A 17,483-nucleotide genomic window follows, 5' to 3' on the forward strand; every position below is an offset into this window, starting at 1 on the left:
CGGATGTGTGTCTGTCCGTATGTCTATTTGAGTATGGACAGCTGCAATACCGCTGGGTGACCTAAAATGGCAATGACACATTGGTGTGATTTTTAGTTTGCATGTGAATAATATTATTTTGAGAGAGGACTTCTGTTTTGTCCAGGGAAAAATAGTTGATTCATTCAAATGTGTCTGTATCCAACACTAATGCTGTGCTTCTTGCCAAATGATATCCCTGCTCTTTACTGGCAATGCAATGCTTGAAAACTAGATTCTTATGTTTTTGGCCCAGCTCATGAATGTAGCCTGTGATAGTGTAATTGGTCTAACTATGATGGACCCACTCCACAGTGACACAGTAGTGGTGGTCCCCAGGTTGCTCTTAGTCACGTTGGTGGTCCCTGGGTAGAAATGAGTTGCACACAAAGACACACAGACTCTACATTCTACGGTTCACTTCTTCATTCATCTGCCTCCCGTCCCATGTCTTCACTGCACTAAAAGCCTTTTACTGTATGTTCTTCCCCTCTCAGCCAAGCACCCAGTGCACCTGCAGGCCATGAGGAAGAACAACGCACAGTGGTCACGTTTGAGAGAAAGTAAGTCACCTCTTTATTTAAAAGTAGTGGTGGAAGTCTGGAAAAAACGTTATTCAACCGTCATTGCGTAGAATATCCCATTTGGGCACGGTCACACAGCACTTTTATTGTACCTCTGAGGGCGGATTCTGCCAGTGCATTTCAATGGGAATGGAGCATTTTTTATTAATCTTTTTTGAAATCGGCAAATGGCAGCAAACCGCTCCATTCCCATTGAAATGCAATGGCAGAATCCACCCTCAGAGGTAGAATAAAAGTACCCGTGCCCTTTCACTAGTTTCCACAATGCATACGGTAATTCAAACCCTCTTGAAAATAGGGCTGAAGTTGTTAGTGTATGTTTTGTAATAATACAAATTACAAATTACGGAAATGTTCACATTTTTCAATAGGTTTTCAAATAACAAAGACACAATCTTTGCATGTGAGATGTCATGTAAAAGTAACGATTTAATATAATGTGTTTTTTTGCATTTAACATTGGAACGTTACAATGTGTACTTCTGTTTGCCTTATAGGCTTCGTAAGGGCAGATATGACAAATAACTTATATAATATATACAAAGAAAACTTTAATTTATTTCAAAACGTACAAAATGGCAGAAATCTATAAGCTTACGACAGCAACAAGTAAACTTGTAGATCTGCTATTACTGCTATTTTTGAAAAATGATGCTGTCGTAATGTCTGATTTTAGACTTGCTGAAAATAGCCGATCTACAAACTCACAACGCTCGTAGATCGGCTATTTTCAGCATGCAACCAAGTCTAAAATGACTTGTGTCTTTCACTTATACTGGATCTCTTGTGCACAAGTCCCTGCCTATAACATTTTAGTGTAGTTTTTATTTGTTGACGAAATTGTCAATATATTTAGTTTTAGTCGACAAAATCAACACTGCCACACAAACCCTTGTTCACTATGACGAGGTCACCAGGCTTTCATAGTGAACAATCAACTCGCCGAGCCAGAAGGAATTGTGCACCGACGGGCGTGTGCTGCTGCTGCTGCAACAACACAATACAAAATGGGTCATCTGCAGCGTATATATCCGCTAACACTTTCCCTTTTTACAAGCTCGCTAAACAAAATGTGCTCGCGGCAATTTACAATGTCCAGGCTGTTTTTTGCTAATGCTACCGTGGTGGAGATGATCTCATGCTTGTCAGTGGTGGGAAAAGTACTCGCGAGTAAAAGTATAACGATACTGCAGCGTAGAAATACTCCGTTACAAGTGCAAGTCTGGAAGTTTCCGTGAGTAAAAGTACAAAAGAATTGGCTTCAAAATGTACTTAAAGTACCAAAAGTAAATAGTAATAGTACGGTACTCATTATGCAGATAATTTCACAAGCTTTAAATTCAAATGTATTACAATCTTTTGAAAATAGCAGATCTACAATCTGATCTCATAACCCATTAACATCTGGAACGAATCTGTGTCGCCTTAGCTTTTAACCACTTCAACCATTTATTAAAATTATTTCACAGCAAACGTTTTTAACTCAAATATTTGCTTCTGGGGAGTCCCTGGCTGGAACAACATATTTTCAGATGGGGCTCGGCGGCCAAATTCTTTGGGGTCCTTGACATGAAATAGTTAGAGAACCACTGTGTGATGGATTGATGTTGAGGACCACTGTGTGATGGATTGATGTTGAGGACCACTGTGTGATGGATTGATGTTGAGGACCACTGTGTGATGGATTGATGTTGAGGACCACTGTGTGATGGATTGATGTTGAGCTCATGTTTTGTGGTCTTCAGATCCTCAGAGAATGACTCCCCGTGGGACCGCTGGACGTCGCCTACCGTGTACGCTCCTTCCAGCCAGGAGGAGGAGGAAGAGGAGGGTGATGAAGATGAGCAGGAGCCAGAGGGGGAGGAGAGGTACATTTTTCCGCAGTATCTGGGACTTGTTAGGTGGAGTTTAAAGCACATTTATTTTCATGCCACAATATTAAAATCGAATCGTAAAGTTCAGAATGGATTGTCAGAAAGACGTTATCGAACCTTTCATGGTCTATATTGTTTAGAATAGTTTTAAAATGTTCTAAAACTCGCAATAAATCGCAATATCGGATCGCAATATATTTAAGAATCGCAATATAAATCCAATCAGCACCCTAAGTATCGATATCATATCGAATCGGGAGGTAAGTGAATCTTCTCACCTATAATTATCGTTGCTGTCGGCCAGAAAACCATCTCCATTTTTTATATTTTTCCATAGATTAACATTGATCACACTACAGCACCACACAAAAACATAAAAATGTGCAGATATCTGCAAGCTCGAAACATGTTTTGAGCTTGTGGATCTGAAACCTTTTGTGATTATTATTATTTTGAATCTTGAAAAGTTTGGACATATGAAGTTTCCACGGACAGAGATGATGCACATTATGAACTCTGTGAGTTAATTACTAAACTCAAACAAACCAGAATCCAACTGGAATCTAGTACCTCTATCTCTCGGTCTGCTCAGTCTGAAGGATGAATCTAGTACCTCTATCTCTCGGTCTGCTCAGTCTGAAGGATGAATCTAGTACCTCTACCTCTCAGTCTGCTCAGTCTGAAGGATGAATCTAGTACCTCTACCTCTCAGTCTGCTCAGTCTGAAGGATGAATCTAGTACCTCTACCTCTCAGTCTGCTCAGTCTGAAGGATGAATCTAGTACCTCTATCTCTCGGTCTGCTCAGTCTGAAGGATGAATCTAGTACCTCTACCTCTCAGTCTGCTCAGTCTGAAGGATGAATCTAGTACCTCTACCTCTCAGTCTGCTCAGTCTGAAGGATGAATCTAGTACCTCTACCTCTCAGTCTGCTCAGTCTGAAGGATGAATCTAGTACCTCTACCTCTCAGTCTGCTCAGTCTGAAGGATGAATTGGGCCCGCTGAACTGAAGTTGATGCTCATCATATAGAATAGTGACTTTCCACAGCTGTATCGGCACAGACATAATAACGATGCCGTAACGTTTTGTCTCTTCGACAGCACCGTGGACACAGTGACGCCGGTCGCCCCGACATTTAGCGCCATCAGGTGAGGACAAACTTCACATCAACAATGTAATTGAGATTCTTATCACAGCTTCCGAACAGCGGTAGAGGTAAGGGGGGGGCGGAGACAGAGCTTGAGGAGGGAGGGGGAAAGGAGGGGGAGGAGAGAGGTAGGTGGAGGGTGGGAGAATGAAAGAGGATAAAGGAAAAAAGGCTGCACACTCATAGCCACGATGCAAACATTTATTTTAAAAGGGAAGGGAGAGAGCTGGAGGGGGAGGGAGGGAGAGATGACACAGGTAATGTTCACCATTAGCAGGTATTGGAATGCACGGTCAAATCCTCAGTGGCAATGCATCCATTTGTAACTCTACGAGGGTGCACAAACAGCCCTGAGGGGTCCATTACTTGTACACCCTCCATAAGAGTTGAATGAGCATTTTTTCGGCGTAGGAGGAGGGTTTAGGCGAGCGAGAGGAAAGCCCCGAGGTACGAGAGGTAAACAAAACCACACCCTGGTTCGATTAAGAAAAAGACTGAATGACTGTCTCTGGTATGGAGGGAGGCTCTCAATGTGCTGATGAAGGAAGGAGAGAGAGGAGCCCTCTGGTACATTGATTGAGTCCAGGTTATTGACCGGGGCAGGCTCTTTGTAAAAGTAGGAATAAAAGTTTATTTTCCTTCCTCCCAGGGAGACACACCACAGCGACCTGGAGCCAGTTATGGATCGGTGAGTTTGTGATCTTGTTAACCTTAAGAGCACAGTGTGGTTTCTTTTTTAACAGCCTCTGTCAACAGTCAATCACTTTTGACTGTTGACTCCTGCTGAATCTTTTGCGTTCGTCAAGGATGTCTTGTGTGTTATACAATATGGGTTTTGCATATAAATCGATAATTAATCAACAGTATACTACAGTATAAATTGCTCTCCTTGATTCAAGTGTGCTAAATATCAATTCAGCAAGTCTTTCAGGATCTTCCGGATTCTTGATATCAGCTGGTTCCGCATTGGGAATTTGGGATTTGCATTGGACTGTGAAATCAAAACTCCAATTTTTTTACTTCTACTCCACTAAATCTAGGCTCTAGATATAGTTACTTTGTAGATTTTATACAAGCTCTCAATGTGACACATTGTGAGCTTGTCCTCCCCCTTCTCCGCTCCCTCCATTCCGAGTACAAAATTCTGATGCTAATGTAGCCTTCAAAGCAACCAAAAGTATGGCACCCCCATATGTTGCAAGTCTGATCAGACCCAGTACAAACCCTCCCGCTCACTCAGATCAACCGAGGTACCTTCACAAAAAACGCCGGGACAACACTCCACAAACTCTTCTCCCTTCTGGCTCCAAAACTATGCATTGCAATCAGAACTGCAGACTCACTCCCAATCTTCCGCCGTAGTCTGAAAACCCACCTCTTCAGACTCCATCCTAGCACTTGCCCTAGCCTCGACAACAGGCGTATGCATAGACTCAACTTATGAAATTTAGATCGCATTTTATGTAGACATAGCACACTATAGTGTATAGTGTATACGCATAGTTTCATTATATAGATATTCCGCTATTGGGTTCTTAGCTTATGTATGATTCATGATGACTAATTTTATATATTTGATGTATTAACATGTTTTTTGTTCTTGCTTCTTTTTGTTCTCTGGATTAAATGCCTAAAATGTAAATTGTAAATTACTATTTGTGAAATGGGACATTCTGCACAATGAGTACTTAACTACATTGCAAATATTGATACTTCCACTCTACTTCTACTCTAGTAAAACATACGACTACTTTTTCCCAGCACCTGAACTGGTCTCACCCCTTTCCCTTAAGAATGCGTTAATGTTCCTCTGTCTTTGTGGTTCATAATGGAGGTGTCTTAGGTGTTGGCCCAGTTTACAGAGAGATATTTAGGCCAAAGCCCTGTGGGAACAACAGCTGTATGTGCTTCACACTGAGGCAGCGTGGATCTAAGGTTACCACTGCACACCTGTTGTCCACCAGGCCTGTGTGTGTGTACTATCGACCTCCCAATCAACCGCGTTACTGATCTGAGCGGACGATGAGCTCTTCCCTCCCATTATCTTTCAATTTGCCCTCATTTCCTTCCTTTCTTCTAATCGCCAGCTCCGTTCCAGTCCCCCGATGTCAAATTAATGATGTGTGTTAGCGGTGTCCTTTTGATGTCAAATCACAGCCCGTTAAGAAGCGCCCTGGTAACGATTGACGGGTGGGGTGGCGTGGGGTGCAGGAGGGGGGTGATTAACTCCAGCCCACGTTGGTTTGACTGAAGTGGACGTCCTTTCGTTCCGACATGTGCTTAAAGTGTCAGGCTGGTGTCAGTGGTTGACGGATGACATTACGATGCACTGCTCTCTCTCTCTCTCTCTCTATCTCGCTGTCTGTTTCTCCAGGTATCAGACCTATTCCAGCGCCACAGACGTTGAGGAAACCCGTCGTGTTGAAACGCCAGAACCTGAGTCCAAAAAGTGTGTTTTTTTTTTTTTTAAGGCTGACAGTAATTAAGTGGCGTTGAGCTGAAGATGAATTTCAACATTATTATTATTATTATTATTATAATCATTATGTTTATCTGTCTGTGATCTATGAATCCATCTCTCTTCTAGGGGATGTGTGTTTGTTAAGGAGTATGTCGACGCCGGTGAGCTGAACCTACATAACGCCAGAGACCAGGATGGAAGGTAAACACATTTGAATCACAGCAGCAACAATAATAATAATACTGTAATCTACACTACAGGAGATTTTATCACTGCAAATGAATCACTGGTTGTTCTTTTTGTCTGTAGCGGATCTGAATATCTGACATCAAGCTCCTCCTCCTCCTCCTACAGCAGACCTTCTGGCTACTCCAGGTACACACGCGCACACACACACACACACACACACACACACACACACACACACACACACACACACACACACACACACACACACACACCATCATCCAAAATCAATCGGCGATCTCTGCCTACCAATAATGGTGACATCTAAATTCAATATAGGGCAAAACTTTGTTGTCATTTTAGTTTTTTTCACCGCCGTCCTAGCATTTTAATAGCGCTTTCCAATGCACACTGTGTATTTCACCGATTCTCACACACATCCACACACTGCTGGTGGAAGAAACCATGCAAGGCCACCAACTTGCTTAGGGGTTCAGTCTATTGCAAAAGGACACTTCGACACTAACCCAGGAGGAGCCGGGATCCAACCGGGAATCTTCTGTTTGCCAAGCAAACGGAAGTCTACCTGCTGAGCCACTGCCTAGGGCTGTCACCATTACACATTTAAGTTGGCCATTAATTGTCACACTAACAATTGCGATTAACGATTTAATTGTGTTTTTTTGCATTGAACATTGGAACGTTACGAATTTGTTATTCTGTTTGCATTTTAGGCTTCGTAATCACAAATTGCAAATAATGCACAAAATAGCAAAAATATGTTGATCTACAAGCTTATAACATGTGTTGTAAGCTTCTGATCTGCTATTTCTGCTATTTTAGAAAAATGTATTGACATGTTTAAACATGGAAACGATTGACAGTTATGCAAAAATACACTATATATTGAAGTTAGATTTTCCCAGATGTATCGGTAGGTGGAGTTCTCTAATAGCCGCTATACAGCTCGCCTGTGGTGTTTGTGCTGTAGCTCTTGGGAAGGAAAGCGGATATGTGTAGCTCTTGGGAAGGAAAGCGGATATGTGTAAGCAATAAGACACAAGCTCCATCATGTGTGCTCATTAGGAAGCTATAAGCGAAGACATCAAAGGATTGTTTACATGTCTTAAGTTCCCTCACATGACCTGGCAGAGACCACACCCCGGGGCCACAGCAGGTTATCTCCACATAGAGCTGTGCATGGAAACAGACCTTTAAACACGTCTTAAATATCAGGCTGTTTTTGTATATTTAAATAGTCTTGATAATATAATATTATAATAATAATAATAATATATGAGAAAAGATGCTGCTATTTGTCCAAAAGTGACTGCAAAAGATTTCTGCGATTTGTTTAAAAAAAAACATTATACCCATATAACATGTATAAATACGACGCAATGTGACAGCTCGGTTTACACAATGCTGTACCCCCTCCAACTGTATATACTTCCCCATTTTCAAATATCTTTATTATATTTTGAAGCAAGTGTCAATAAAGCTCCATTGAATTGAATGACATCGGGGTCAATAACGCGTCCGGCCTGCCTCTGTCGTCGACTCGTCTCCATCCACTTTTGGACAATAACGGAGTACTTTTACTTGAGTGCTGTACTTGAGTATCTGTACTTTACATCATGTCATCATACTATAATCATCATCATACTATAATTAACTCAATGTCTGTCTGAATGTGTGTCAGAAACACTGCCGTAGCTCCTCACTACCTGCACCAATCACTCCCACTTTTCACACAGGCATTGGCAATAATAATATGGAGGTCTTACATTTCTAGGAAGTTAAAATCTACATTACATTATGAATTAGCCAATGCCATTTAAGCCCCATTCCAAATATAGTGAATATGGCAGATCTACAAGTTTGTGCTATTTTCCACTACTATTTATTTATTGTGTGTGTGTGTGTGTGTGTGTGTGTGTGTGTGTCCATAATGCTCTGTTGTCTCCCAGGGTCTCAGAGTCGTCCATCTGCACGTACTGCGGAGAGCAGGTGGGCAACGACGCCAAGATCACCATCGAGCACCTCAACATTAGCTGTCACCCTGACTGCTTCCAGGTACACACCACCCTATCTTCAGAATAATGACAATAATAACCATAATTGTTTGCCTTAAGCACCTTTTCAAGTAACCCAAGCACAACGGCCACATTGCATTTAGATTGATTCACAAAATCAAACGACCGATCCCAAGTGACAAATGATCCTAAACGGCACTGTGAAATGGAATAATCCATTCGTAAGCCATAGAAGGAGACGGAACTCGTAAAAAAAAAAAAGAGTGAATGAAGAAATGGCGTGATTAGCGGAAGCACAGCTAGAATAGTTGAGATTGTTTATTTTTGTTAAGCATTAAGAGGACATCCATGCTCAGTGGCCTGGAGGCAGGGTGCTGAAGTGTTGTTTGCATCGCTGTATGCCCGCTGTATACTGTACTGGAGGGACATACAATGAAGCTTAAAGGGCCTTGCAAACGCCAAGCGAGGAACGCAGGCGTTGTTGCCTGGAACAACACAGGTCTCCTCCAGGTCTGTTGAAGAAGGGCGCAACAACGCAAGCGTAAAAGAAAAGGCTAAACAGAATCCAGGTCTGGTGAGTCACGAGCACGAGCGCAAAACAAATTCACGGGACTGCGCTCGCGTAAATACACTAATTACACAATGTACCGAGATTTCTCAGAGCAAAATCGCAGGTCTCGTTGAAAATGATCTATAGGCGCGTTTTATCGCTCCCCGTTTGCAAGGCCCTATAGGGAGAATTCTCCCCTCAAGGGTTTCTGTAAGAAAACCTTATAAAACTTAACTGTTTCCAAATGTCTTTATTTGATTCACTCAAATCTACCCGTTCTTGTTTTTGTATTCTTGTTTTATCTACTTGATTCTTGTACTCAATTGACAGTCCATTGATAAAATGACATCATTTGCATCATTTTGATAGCTTATTTTATTCTTCCTTTATTTTTTCATTTACTCTTTTGGATGACATGTGTAGCAGATGTACAGTAGAAAGGTCTGGGATGTAGTGAGAGCTCTCATGGGTATGTTTTGTTGTTGTTGATGTGTGATTGTTTTTCTGTCATTTGTGCTTTGTGCCCTAAATGAGGACTCCCTCGAAAACAGGTTGCTGCAACTCAAGGAGCTTACTTGCTACTACAAGCCTGTACCTTGTCATACTTAAGCGTGTAATTGTAATGATTTAGCTGGTGTCATTTCAGTGTGGTGTGTGTAGCAGACCTATGGGAGACCTGCTGTACAACATGTTTCTGCACGGCGGTAAAGTCCACTGCGAGAGCTGCTACTCGACTGTGTTCGACTGAGTATCCACGCTTGCAACAGACCCCCCCATGCCCCCCCCCCTCCTCTCCGCCACAGAGTTAAAGCACAGTTTCTCAACGACTGGTCCAGGGCACACCAGGGGTCCAAATGGACCCTTACGGGTCTGTAACTCAGTGTATAAATGGGCATTTGTACACTGATTATTCAGAATAGGCTCTATGCACACAGAATACCTTTTCCTACTTCTGCGCCCCAGAATCAGGGTGCTGCTGTTGTGTTGGCTCACTGGAAACACTCTGCTACGTCAGTCGGCCTCAAGGTGTCCTTGACTGGGTTCCAAATTTCCCCGTAAGGGCCTGGAAGTAGGAAAAGTGTGCATATAGCCTATTCACAATGAGGATTTTACCCCTGGACCCGACGTTATGGTTCTCTAACCGAGAGTGTATAAATGGGCATTTGTACACCGAGTCAGACTTCACGGCGATAATTTGTACCCCTGGACTGGTCGTTGAGAACTAGTGGGGTAAACTCCACTGCCAGAGCTGCACCTCCAAAGTGTGAGACTGAGTAACGCCACATTTACACTCTTCCGTACGTACAACGGTATTGCACGGTGAAAACAGCTGACCTAACGGTGTAATAAATAATATGTCGCACACATCACGGTGCGAGCTTGCAGGCCGGCTGTTTCCACCTCGCGACACCATTGCATGACCAAGAAATTTGAATAAATCAGGCATGTCGACGCTATATATACCAACCATCCTGTCCCCATCTCCCCATATGCTCATTTACATGCTGAAAGCAGAACCCTGGTCTCAGACAGTTATTGGAATGTATTGTGTTCAAACTTGGGCATTACTCATCGTTTGGTGGTTATCAGACTGATTGCTATAATGAACAATAATGATTAGACTGTTCAGATTAATCAGTTTGAACGTCCTATTTCTCTCTTTCCCTCCAAAGTATGCATTTACAAGTTTTTACTTTTCGTGGTCTGACATGGTGAAATATGAAGGAGTTGTCTGTAGAACGTTATACATGTTAAATAACTGAACGGACTTCATGTTGGTAGTTGGGTACGTTAACATTCTACTAGTTAAAGTTGTATTTAAGGATTGTTTGTGGAAAAACTCAATGGTTACTGCTTTGATTTTCTTCCAAGATTTTATTTTTTAGGGTTTTTTCTTTTTACGAAAATACCATGTTTGCTTTCTGTGATGCATTGTTTACAAAATAAAATGATTTATATAAAGATGGTATATAAATATATCGAATAGAAAATAATACTAGCGTGGTACAAGATTGTCCTCAAAATCATGCATGTACAAGTTAGGCTTTAAATCTTCCATCTTCATTTACGTGTCTGGATTGAGTGGTTCCAAAGTTTGCTTCCAATTTTGAGAGGCTATACTGTAGTTTCCAGATTTAACTATTTACAATTGAGGCATTTAGCAGACTCTCTTAATCCGGAGCGATTTACAGTAAGCAGAATCCCCACCAATCATGTTTTCAGTAGGCAAATTTTGGAACCATATACAGAGTAAGTATAGAAAAACATTTTACCATGAGTGTTTGTGAGGAGGACCAATTATATGAAGCTAAGGCTGGAAATAGGTGTAGTGTTCCCTTAATTTATACTTCGTTGCGCACCGCTGGCGTCGAAAACAGCCCGACCTACAAGCTGTAGGTCGGGCTGTTTTCGGCACCCGATGCCAGAAATGTAGATCGGCCGTTTTTGCCATGCAACAGTAGGGGGCATCTCTTTATTCAAAACCCAAAGCTTAACCAGGAAAGACTGAGAGCTTAGTATATTGCACAGATGGGAGATTTGTGGTCGGGTGCGAGTTAAAGCCCCGAACAGCATGCAGTTGTGTGTCACAGAAGAGGGTACGGAATGGAGTAGGGGGATCTCCCGCTGGGCTGGTGTGCTTGGCTCTGTAAATATTACATTCATCATCTTCTCCATTTCCTGGTTAAACAATGTCTTCTGTTGCGGAAACATTACTGTTTAAGTGGCAACGTTGTAGAGCAATCTAAAAAAACACACCCTTCAGGGGGCCCCCTGCTGTGTAACAGTAATGAAGGTAATACTGTGGTGGGTCCTGATGGTCTTTTTAACACACACACACGCGTACACACACCCACAGTAAAACCCTCCGTTAAAGCTGCAATCCATAACTTCTTTTTTCATGAATAAAGCGTTATTTTGGACAAATTAAGTATGTACTGTAAGTGTATACAATATATAACTAAAACGACTGCCGTGGTTGTAATTGGTCTACCTGCTCCTCTGAGGCCCCATACACGCATATCAAACTCATGGGCAGAACACAGCCATCAAACGCAAATGTTTGGTCAAACCATGTGACTCCCAGGCTCCATACACACATCAAACACATGTTCTGTCTTGTCCGTGTTTAATGACAGACACAATGCTTTTCTAAGACCACCATTAAACACAGACCATTTGTTTGATGGGCAGAACACAGCCATCAAACACAAATGTTTGGTCAAACCATGTGACTCCCATTGGAAAAGCATTGTGGCGGCAATTAAACAGACAGAACATGTGTTTGATATGTGTGTATGAGGTCTGTGTGTATGGGGCCTAATTGAGATCCTGGCGTTGGGTATGACCACTACTGGTGGTACTGCATGAAGCTCAAAAACGCGATATATCCTCTGTCCAAACGGGCTTTCTGTGTCGGCTAGAACATTAAAGTTAATGGATTGCAGTTTTAACTCAGAATGTACAAATGGAACCCATAAGGATCCATTGGCACACACTTGAGATACAAATGGATAAATTAACACAGGATATTACTGTGCACTTAAACCAAACCAAATCGTCACTTATTACAAAGTCCAGGTGTTTTACAGGCCAATAGAAGTCAGGAAGAACTGCTCTGGTGCGGAGTTGACATCAGGGAAAAGATGGCAATAAAACACCTGGAAAACATTACATTTAAAAAAAACTAGTAGATTACCCATGACATTTTTTTTTTTTTGCATGCTTTTGGTTAGACATACCATTGGTCCGATAATGACAAGTTGACAACCTATCTCAAACCCTCACCCTAACCCTAACCTCCCACGGGGCAGCACAGCTAAACCTAACCTTAACCCTCTCCCAACCCTTAACGCACCCCTCACCAACCTTAATCCGGTCGTTTTAACGCACCCCTCACCAACCTTAATCCGGTCATTTTAACGCACCCCTCATCAACCTTAATCCAGTCCGACCAATGCTATGTCTAACCAAAGTATGCCTCTCGGGGAACCTATCGGTCAAAAAATCCTTTGAACTTGCCACCGGGGGCACCGCCCGCGTCAGAGTGTAGAGACCAGATGTCGGCCCGTTCACTCTCCTTCAGCCCTCCTCTTTTGTTTGTATTCCCACTAACAACAAACTACACATTTTAACAGGAGTTGCCAACAGATTCAGTCTCTCTTGGAATACAGACGTTGTCTTGAGTTTGAATCCTGACATGAAACTTACGGATAGCAGCTTTAAACTGAGCAGTATCATGTACTGTATCATTTCACTTTAACTTGTCTTGCGCCAAAACAAAAAAGTAATGTAAGCGATGTCGCCTCATATCAATGGAGGAGACTCATTTGAGGCCAACATTAAAATATGACTGGCCATAATCAAACGGAACAACCCCCCCCGCCCGCCCAGTAATTCTGGACGGAAGCTGTGGTTTCATTAGTTGTTTTGGGGGGGGCCTGGCGTCAGTGTGTTCCTCTGGCTCTCCTCACAGCGATCTCCTGGATGTGTCTCCACAGCAGCGACGGGTCCGACTCATTATGTCTTATCAGGGATTCCAAACCCTCTGCCTGCTCCAAGCTCTGCCAGTAGTCCTGAGGCCAAATCTGCAGCCATCTGTGAACAGATATACAAATAGATTAGGCTCATCACATCAGGGCCCCATATCTTAACGAGAAAGCCAATTAATCAGAGCTGTGGGGGGGACTTGTGTCCCCGAGGGACAATCAAAGTACAGACTACAGAGCAATTAGTTCCTGCTTCCACACTTTGCATACTTAATGGAATAAGACAAATTTACCCGTCATCCTGGGGTAGGTCCTGCACATCCCCGTACCCTGGGCTGGGCAGCGGGCACCCCATGTGGGAGTTATTGGCCATCTTGGGTCGAGGAGGCGGACTTTGCTTGGGAGCTTTCCGATGGGCCCGTTCGGCCGCCAGCCGAGAGTTCTCCTGGTCGCACACATGACACTCGAATCCGTTGAGGTAGTTGGGTTTGCTCATGTCGTTGACGCCCCACTCGCGCGTCTCCAGGCGTCGCAGCAGGCGCGCGTTGGTGATGTGGCTGGGGGTCTTGAAGTCCAAGTAGCGTGCGTAAGCTTCGTCGTCTTCGTCGAGCGACCGGAGGAACGCGGCAAGGTCCCTCGGCGAGGGGAAGTCGTCTACGACGATGGCCGAATGGTCGTTGGGCATCCAGTCTGCCACAACGGAGGAGCCTCGGTACACGGGCACGCAGCCCTGATGCAGGGGGCGCCACAGCTTCTCCGTCATGTAATCCGGGCACAGACCGTTTTCCAGCGCCAGGTGGAACTTGTACCGCGCCACGAAGTTCATGAACTGCGGATCCTCACCCGTTGCGGTGGACGTATCCTCCAGGTGTTGAGGCAGAGCTTTATTGTTCAAGCACTTCCCGAAGGAGTCCACCTGCAACAAGAGACGGGACAGCAGAAAAAGTAACAACTTAGTTTGAATACATATAAAACGTAGACCCCAGTTGTTAGGGTACTTGGCACTGTATTACACATACGTGAATCTTGTGACCTCTGCATTTACCCATCCTAGTGGGTGCTATTAATACAGAGCCCAGGGGAGAGGTTACGTGTCTTGCTCAGGGACACTTCGAGCCTGGGTGGGTTGGAGGGCTCAGGGACACTTTGACCCAGCCTGGGCAGGTTGGAGGGCTCAGGGACATTTTGACCCGGCCTGGGCAGGTTGGAGGGCTCAAGGACACGTTGACCCAGCAGAATCACTAATCAGTATTTTATATAACTCTAAAATGCAAAATGTGGCAGCAGGACCTCGTCGTTGTCCTTTTACAGAAGTAGTTCTCAAGGGCGTCCTTACGGGGAACAGTTTGATAACCAGTGCTTTACAGCAGTGGTTCCCAAACCTTTTCAGGCCGTGACCCAAAAAATAAATTAGACGTTCGCCCGGGAACCAAACTACAAGCTGATCTACAAGCTCACAACACGTCACAAACTGCTATTTTCACTAATTATTTTTCACTGAATTTTGTTATTAATTCATGAAAAGTTTTGCTTTTTTTTTAATGTTTTTTGAAAATGTTTTGAAATAATAATTAAATCCAAAATTTTGCAAACAAAATAATAATAAGAGGAACCCATAATAAAGTGTCCATGACCCACAAATCCCGACCGACCCAGTGTTTGGGGGAACCAGTACCTGGATGTACTTCATGAGCTCCTGCACGTATCGGTCCCTGTTGGACGGGACGTCGCAGTGGGACTGCATGTAAAGCACGGGCGCCAGGCCGTTGTTCCTCCAGCTGTTCTTCTCCGCCAGGGACACGGCGGCGGGCCGCAGCAGGTACTCCAGCGAGGGGAGCCACTGCAGTGTGAGCGGGTAGTCCGACTCCCGGCGAAACGTGGCGGTGTAGTTGAACAGGCGGATGCCTGGCCCGTGGGACAGCACGTAGTTGTTCATGGGAGACTCCTCGTGGAACAGTGCCCACGTCTGGTGGTGGAGGCGAGGGAGCGGCGCCTCGTACGCCCGGAAGTCTGTCCCGTAGAAGATGATGGACGCCGTCCGCTTGTACAGCTGGACCTGGTTTTAGTTTTAGGGGGAGGGGGGGGGGGCAAAAGTTAAGGTTTACTCGTGGAGTAGTCATGGAAGCCAGACAGCTATTCCACAATCTTCAAATGCTAAATAGTGTCTGTAACTTCGGTTCACAAAATATATTTTACATTTATTTTTAAATTTCTATTTCTGCAAAGTGTGTGTGTGTGTTACTGTTTAGGGGGGGATAAATGCTCAATATAAATCGGTAGCATATTGAAACTGGCCATATTGGGCATAAAAATGACTTATCGGTATCGAATCGGTCTCAAAATAATCCTGATTATTTTCACTGATATTTGTGACGCAGTAATAGTGTAACCGTCAATGGCTTCGTACTCTCAGAGCAGCCAGTCTGCCCGTCTCTCCCTAGCCGTTAGTGGGGAGCAAAACTAAAATGCCGTAATGCCATAATATAATAATGTAATATATCTCTATTCGATATGACCCTGGAAATAATCAGTGATCGGATATCGGTCATAATTTCAGGATCGATCAGGTCAGCGATTCAATCATCACACCATGGAATGGATTTCAAGCAGCATGTTGCAGTCAGTGCAGTGTATACCTTCCAGTTTCAAGCAGCATGCTGCAGTGTATACCTTCCGGTTGCTCGTGACCATGCAGGAGGAAGTGGCGCAGTCGATCCGCTCCGTGTCACCGGGGAAGTGGGGGAAGAGGCCCGCGCTCCACCACAGGAGGATGGGCAGGTCCCGGTTGCCGCGCGGGTCGCTGTTCCCGGGGCCTCGGTACGTGCCGATGGAGGTGAACTCCATGGCGCCTACAGAGAGCGCGCCCTGGGGCAGGAAGGCCGCCTGGTCACTGACATCCATCAGGGGCTGCTCCTCCAGGGGCAGGTGGGCGTGGGAGTAGAACAGCAGACACAGCAGTCCCAGCAGGGCCAGACACACACAGGGCACCAGCCTGCCCTTCACCACCACCATCTGGAACAGCGGTAAGAGAGAAGGGACCTTTCATTAGTTCAGACACAATTAGGTTAAGCGTTTGAAGACCCCGCAGGCAAGGGGTAAGCAATAATAATAATACCAAGGTCTAAACGCTATAAAGCCGCAATCCGGAAGTTACTTTAATACATACAATTGTTATTTTCACCAATCTGTATCGCAGTCTAAAGCGTGTTAATACAATATAACTAGTACATCTGTATGATAGAGACGTAGAGCATTATAATGCATAACCTTTTCAATAAAATAAAGGTTCAATTTGATATATATTTTGATTGGCAGGCACAACTATTCAATGAATTTCACCCTGCAAGCCTCTTCTAAACATCTTCTACCTATATAAACACCACCTGGTAACTATTACATCTGTATAGAATATAATACAATACAACTATTACATCTGTATAGCATATGTTAATACAATACTATTACATCTGTATGGTAGCGTATGTTAATACTATTACATCTGTATGATAAAGGATGTTAATACAATATAACTACTACATCTATATTTGGTAAAGGATGTTAATACTTCTACAGCAGCCGTTTGGCCTCCCACGCAGGCAGGCGGTTCAAATCACTTACGGATTGCATCTTTAACTAAAACCTCCTTTTTTTTTAAAATCTCCCTCACGGATCATTGATTGTACCACTACCTAGCTATAGCTCGCTGTAATTGGAGAGTTTCAAATTGATGAAGATGGTCATGGGTGAACGCATTCCTCCTAGCATTACTATAACTTTAAGGGAGAAAGTGGAAAGTGACTAGCATCCATATGTCTATTCTAACGTTATCACGTCTGCGTGTTTGAACAGACCCCAGAGAAACAAACAACAAAATAAATACGTTGTCTCTTATTCCTTAGTTGGACTGTACTGTGTGAGAGGATCATTAAGGTTCGTTTCTCACCGTTCCTCACTTGCAGCGATCAAAAGCCACCATACTCCAGCAGTGTGTTTGTAATTGATATAGATTAATCAACTAACGTTAATGGAATAATAACGTTAGATGGAGCAGATGATGCAGATCACACACGACAATGAGCCAAAGAATGGAACAAACAGCTGGAGCAATGTTGCCTTGTGCCGTGAGAGAAATAAGCAAT

General features: G+C 43.7%; 2 protein-coding genes across 7 annotated transcripts in view; one reads left to right on the forward strand and one right to left on the reverse strand.

Moving 5' to 3' along the window:
* Positions 1-10,298, forward strand: part of znf185 (zinc finger protein 185 with LIM domain) — a 28,121-nt gene extending 17,823 nt beyond the window's left edge. For all 6 annotated transcript variants that reach the window (XM_080774194.1, XM_080774189.1, XM_080774190.1 and 3 more), the window contains 9 exons: positions 516-581; positions 2,348-2,470; positions 3,578-3,625; positions 4,274-4,312; positions 5,999-6,073; positions 6,212-6,286; positions 6,395-6,460; positions 8,242-8,347; positions 9,504-10,298. In XM_080774194.1, the coding sequence (XP_080630320.1) occupies positions 516-581; positions 2,348-2,470; positions 3,578-3,625; positions 4,274-4,312; positions 5,999-6,073; positions 6,212-6,286; positions 6,395-6,460; positions 8,242-8,347; positions 9,504-9,605 (700 nt within the window). In that variant the 3' untranslated portion in view covers positions 9,606-10,298. The remainder of the gene's footprint in view (positions 1-515; positions 582-2,347; positions 2,471-3,577; positions 3,626-4,273; positions 4,313-5,998; positions 6,074-6,211; positions 6,287-6,394; positions 6,461-8,241; positions 8,348-9,503) is intronic.
* Positions 10,299-10,712: 414 nt separating this feature from the next.
* Positions 10,713-17,445, reverse strand: pofut4 (protein O-fucosyltransferase 4). Its single transcript, XM_080774195.1, has 5 exons — positions 17,288-17,445; positions 16,015-16,356; positions 15,020-15,400; positions 13,638-14,260; positions 10,713-13,453 (listed from the first exon to the last, which is right to left on the reverse strand). The coding sequence occupies exons 2-5, from the start codon at positions 16,354-16,356 to the stop codon at positions 13,303-13,305; spliced, it is 1,497 nt and encodes a 498-aa protein (XP_080630321.1). The 5' UTR covers positions 17,288-17,445; the 3' UTR covers positions 10,713-13,302.
* Positions 17,446-17,483: the final 38 nt, after the last annotated feature.

This window comes from Protomyctophum bolini (assembly GCF_963924005.1).
Source record: "Protomyctophum bolini genome assembly, chromosome: 10".
Lineage (NCBI taxonomy): Eukaryota > Metazoa > Chordata > Actinopteri > Myctophiformes > Myctophidae > Protomyctophum > Protomyctophum bolini.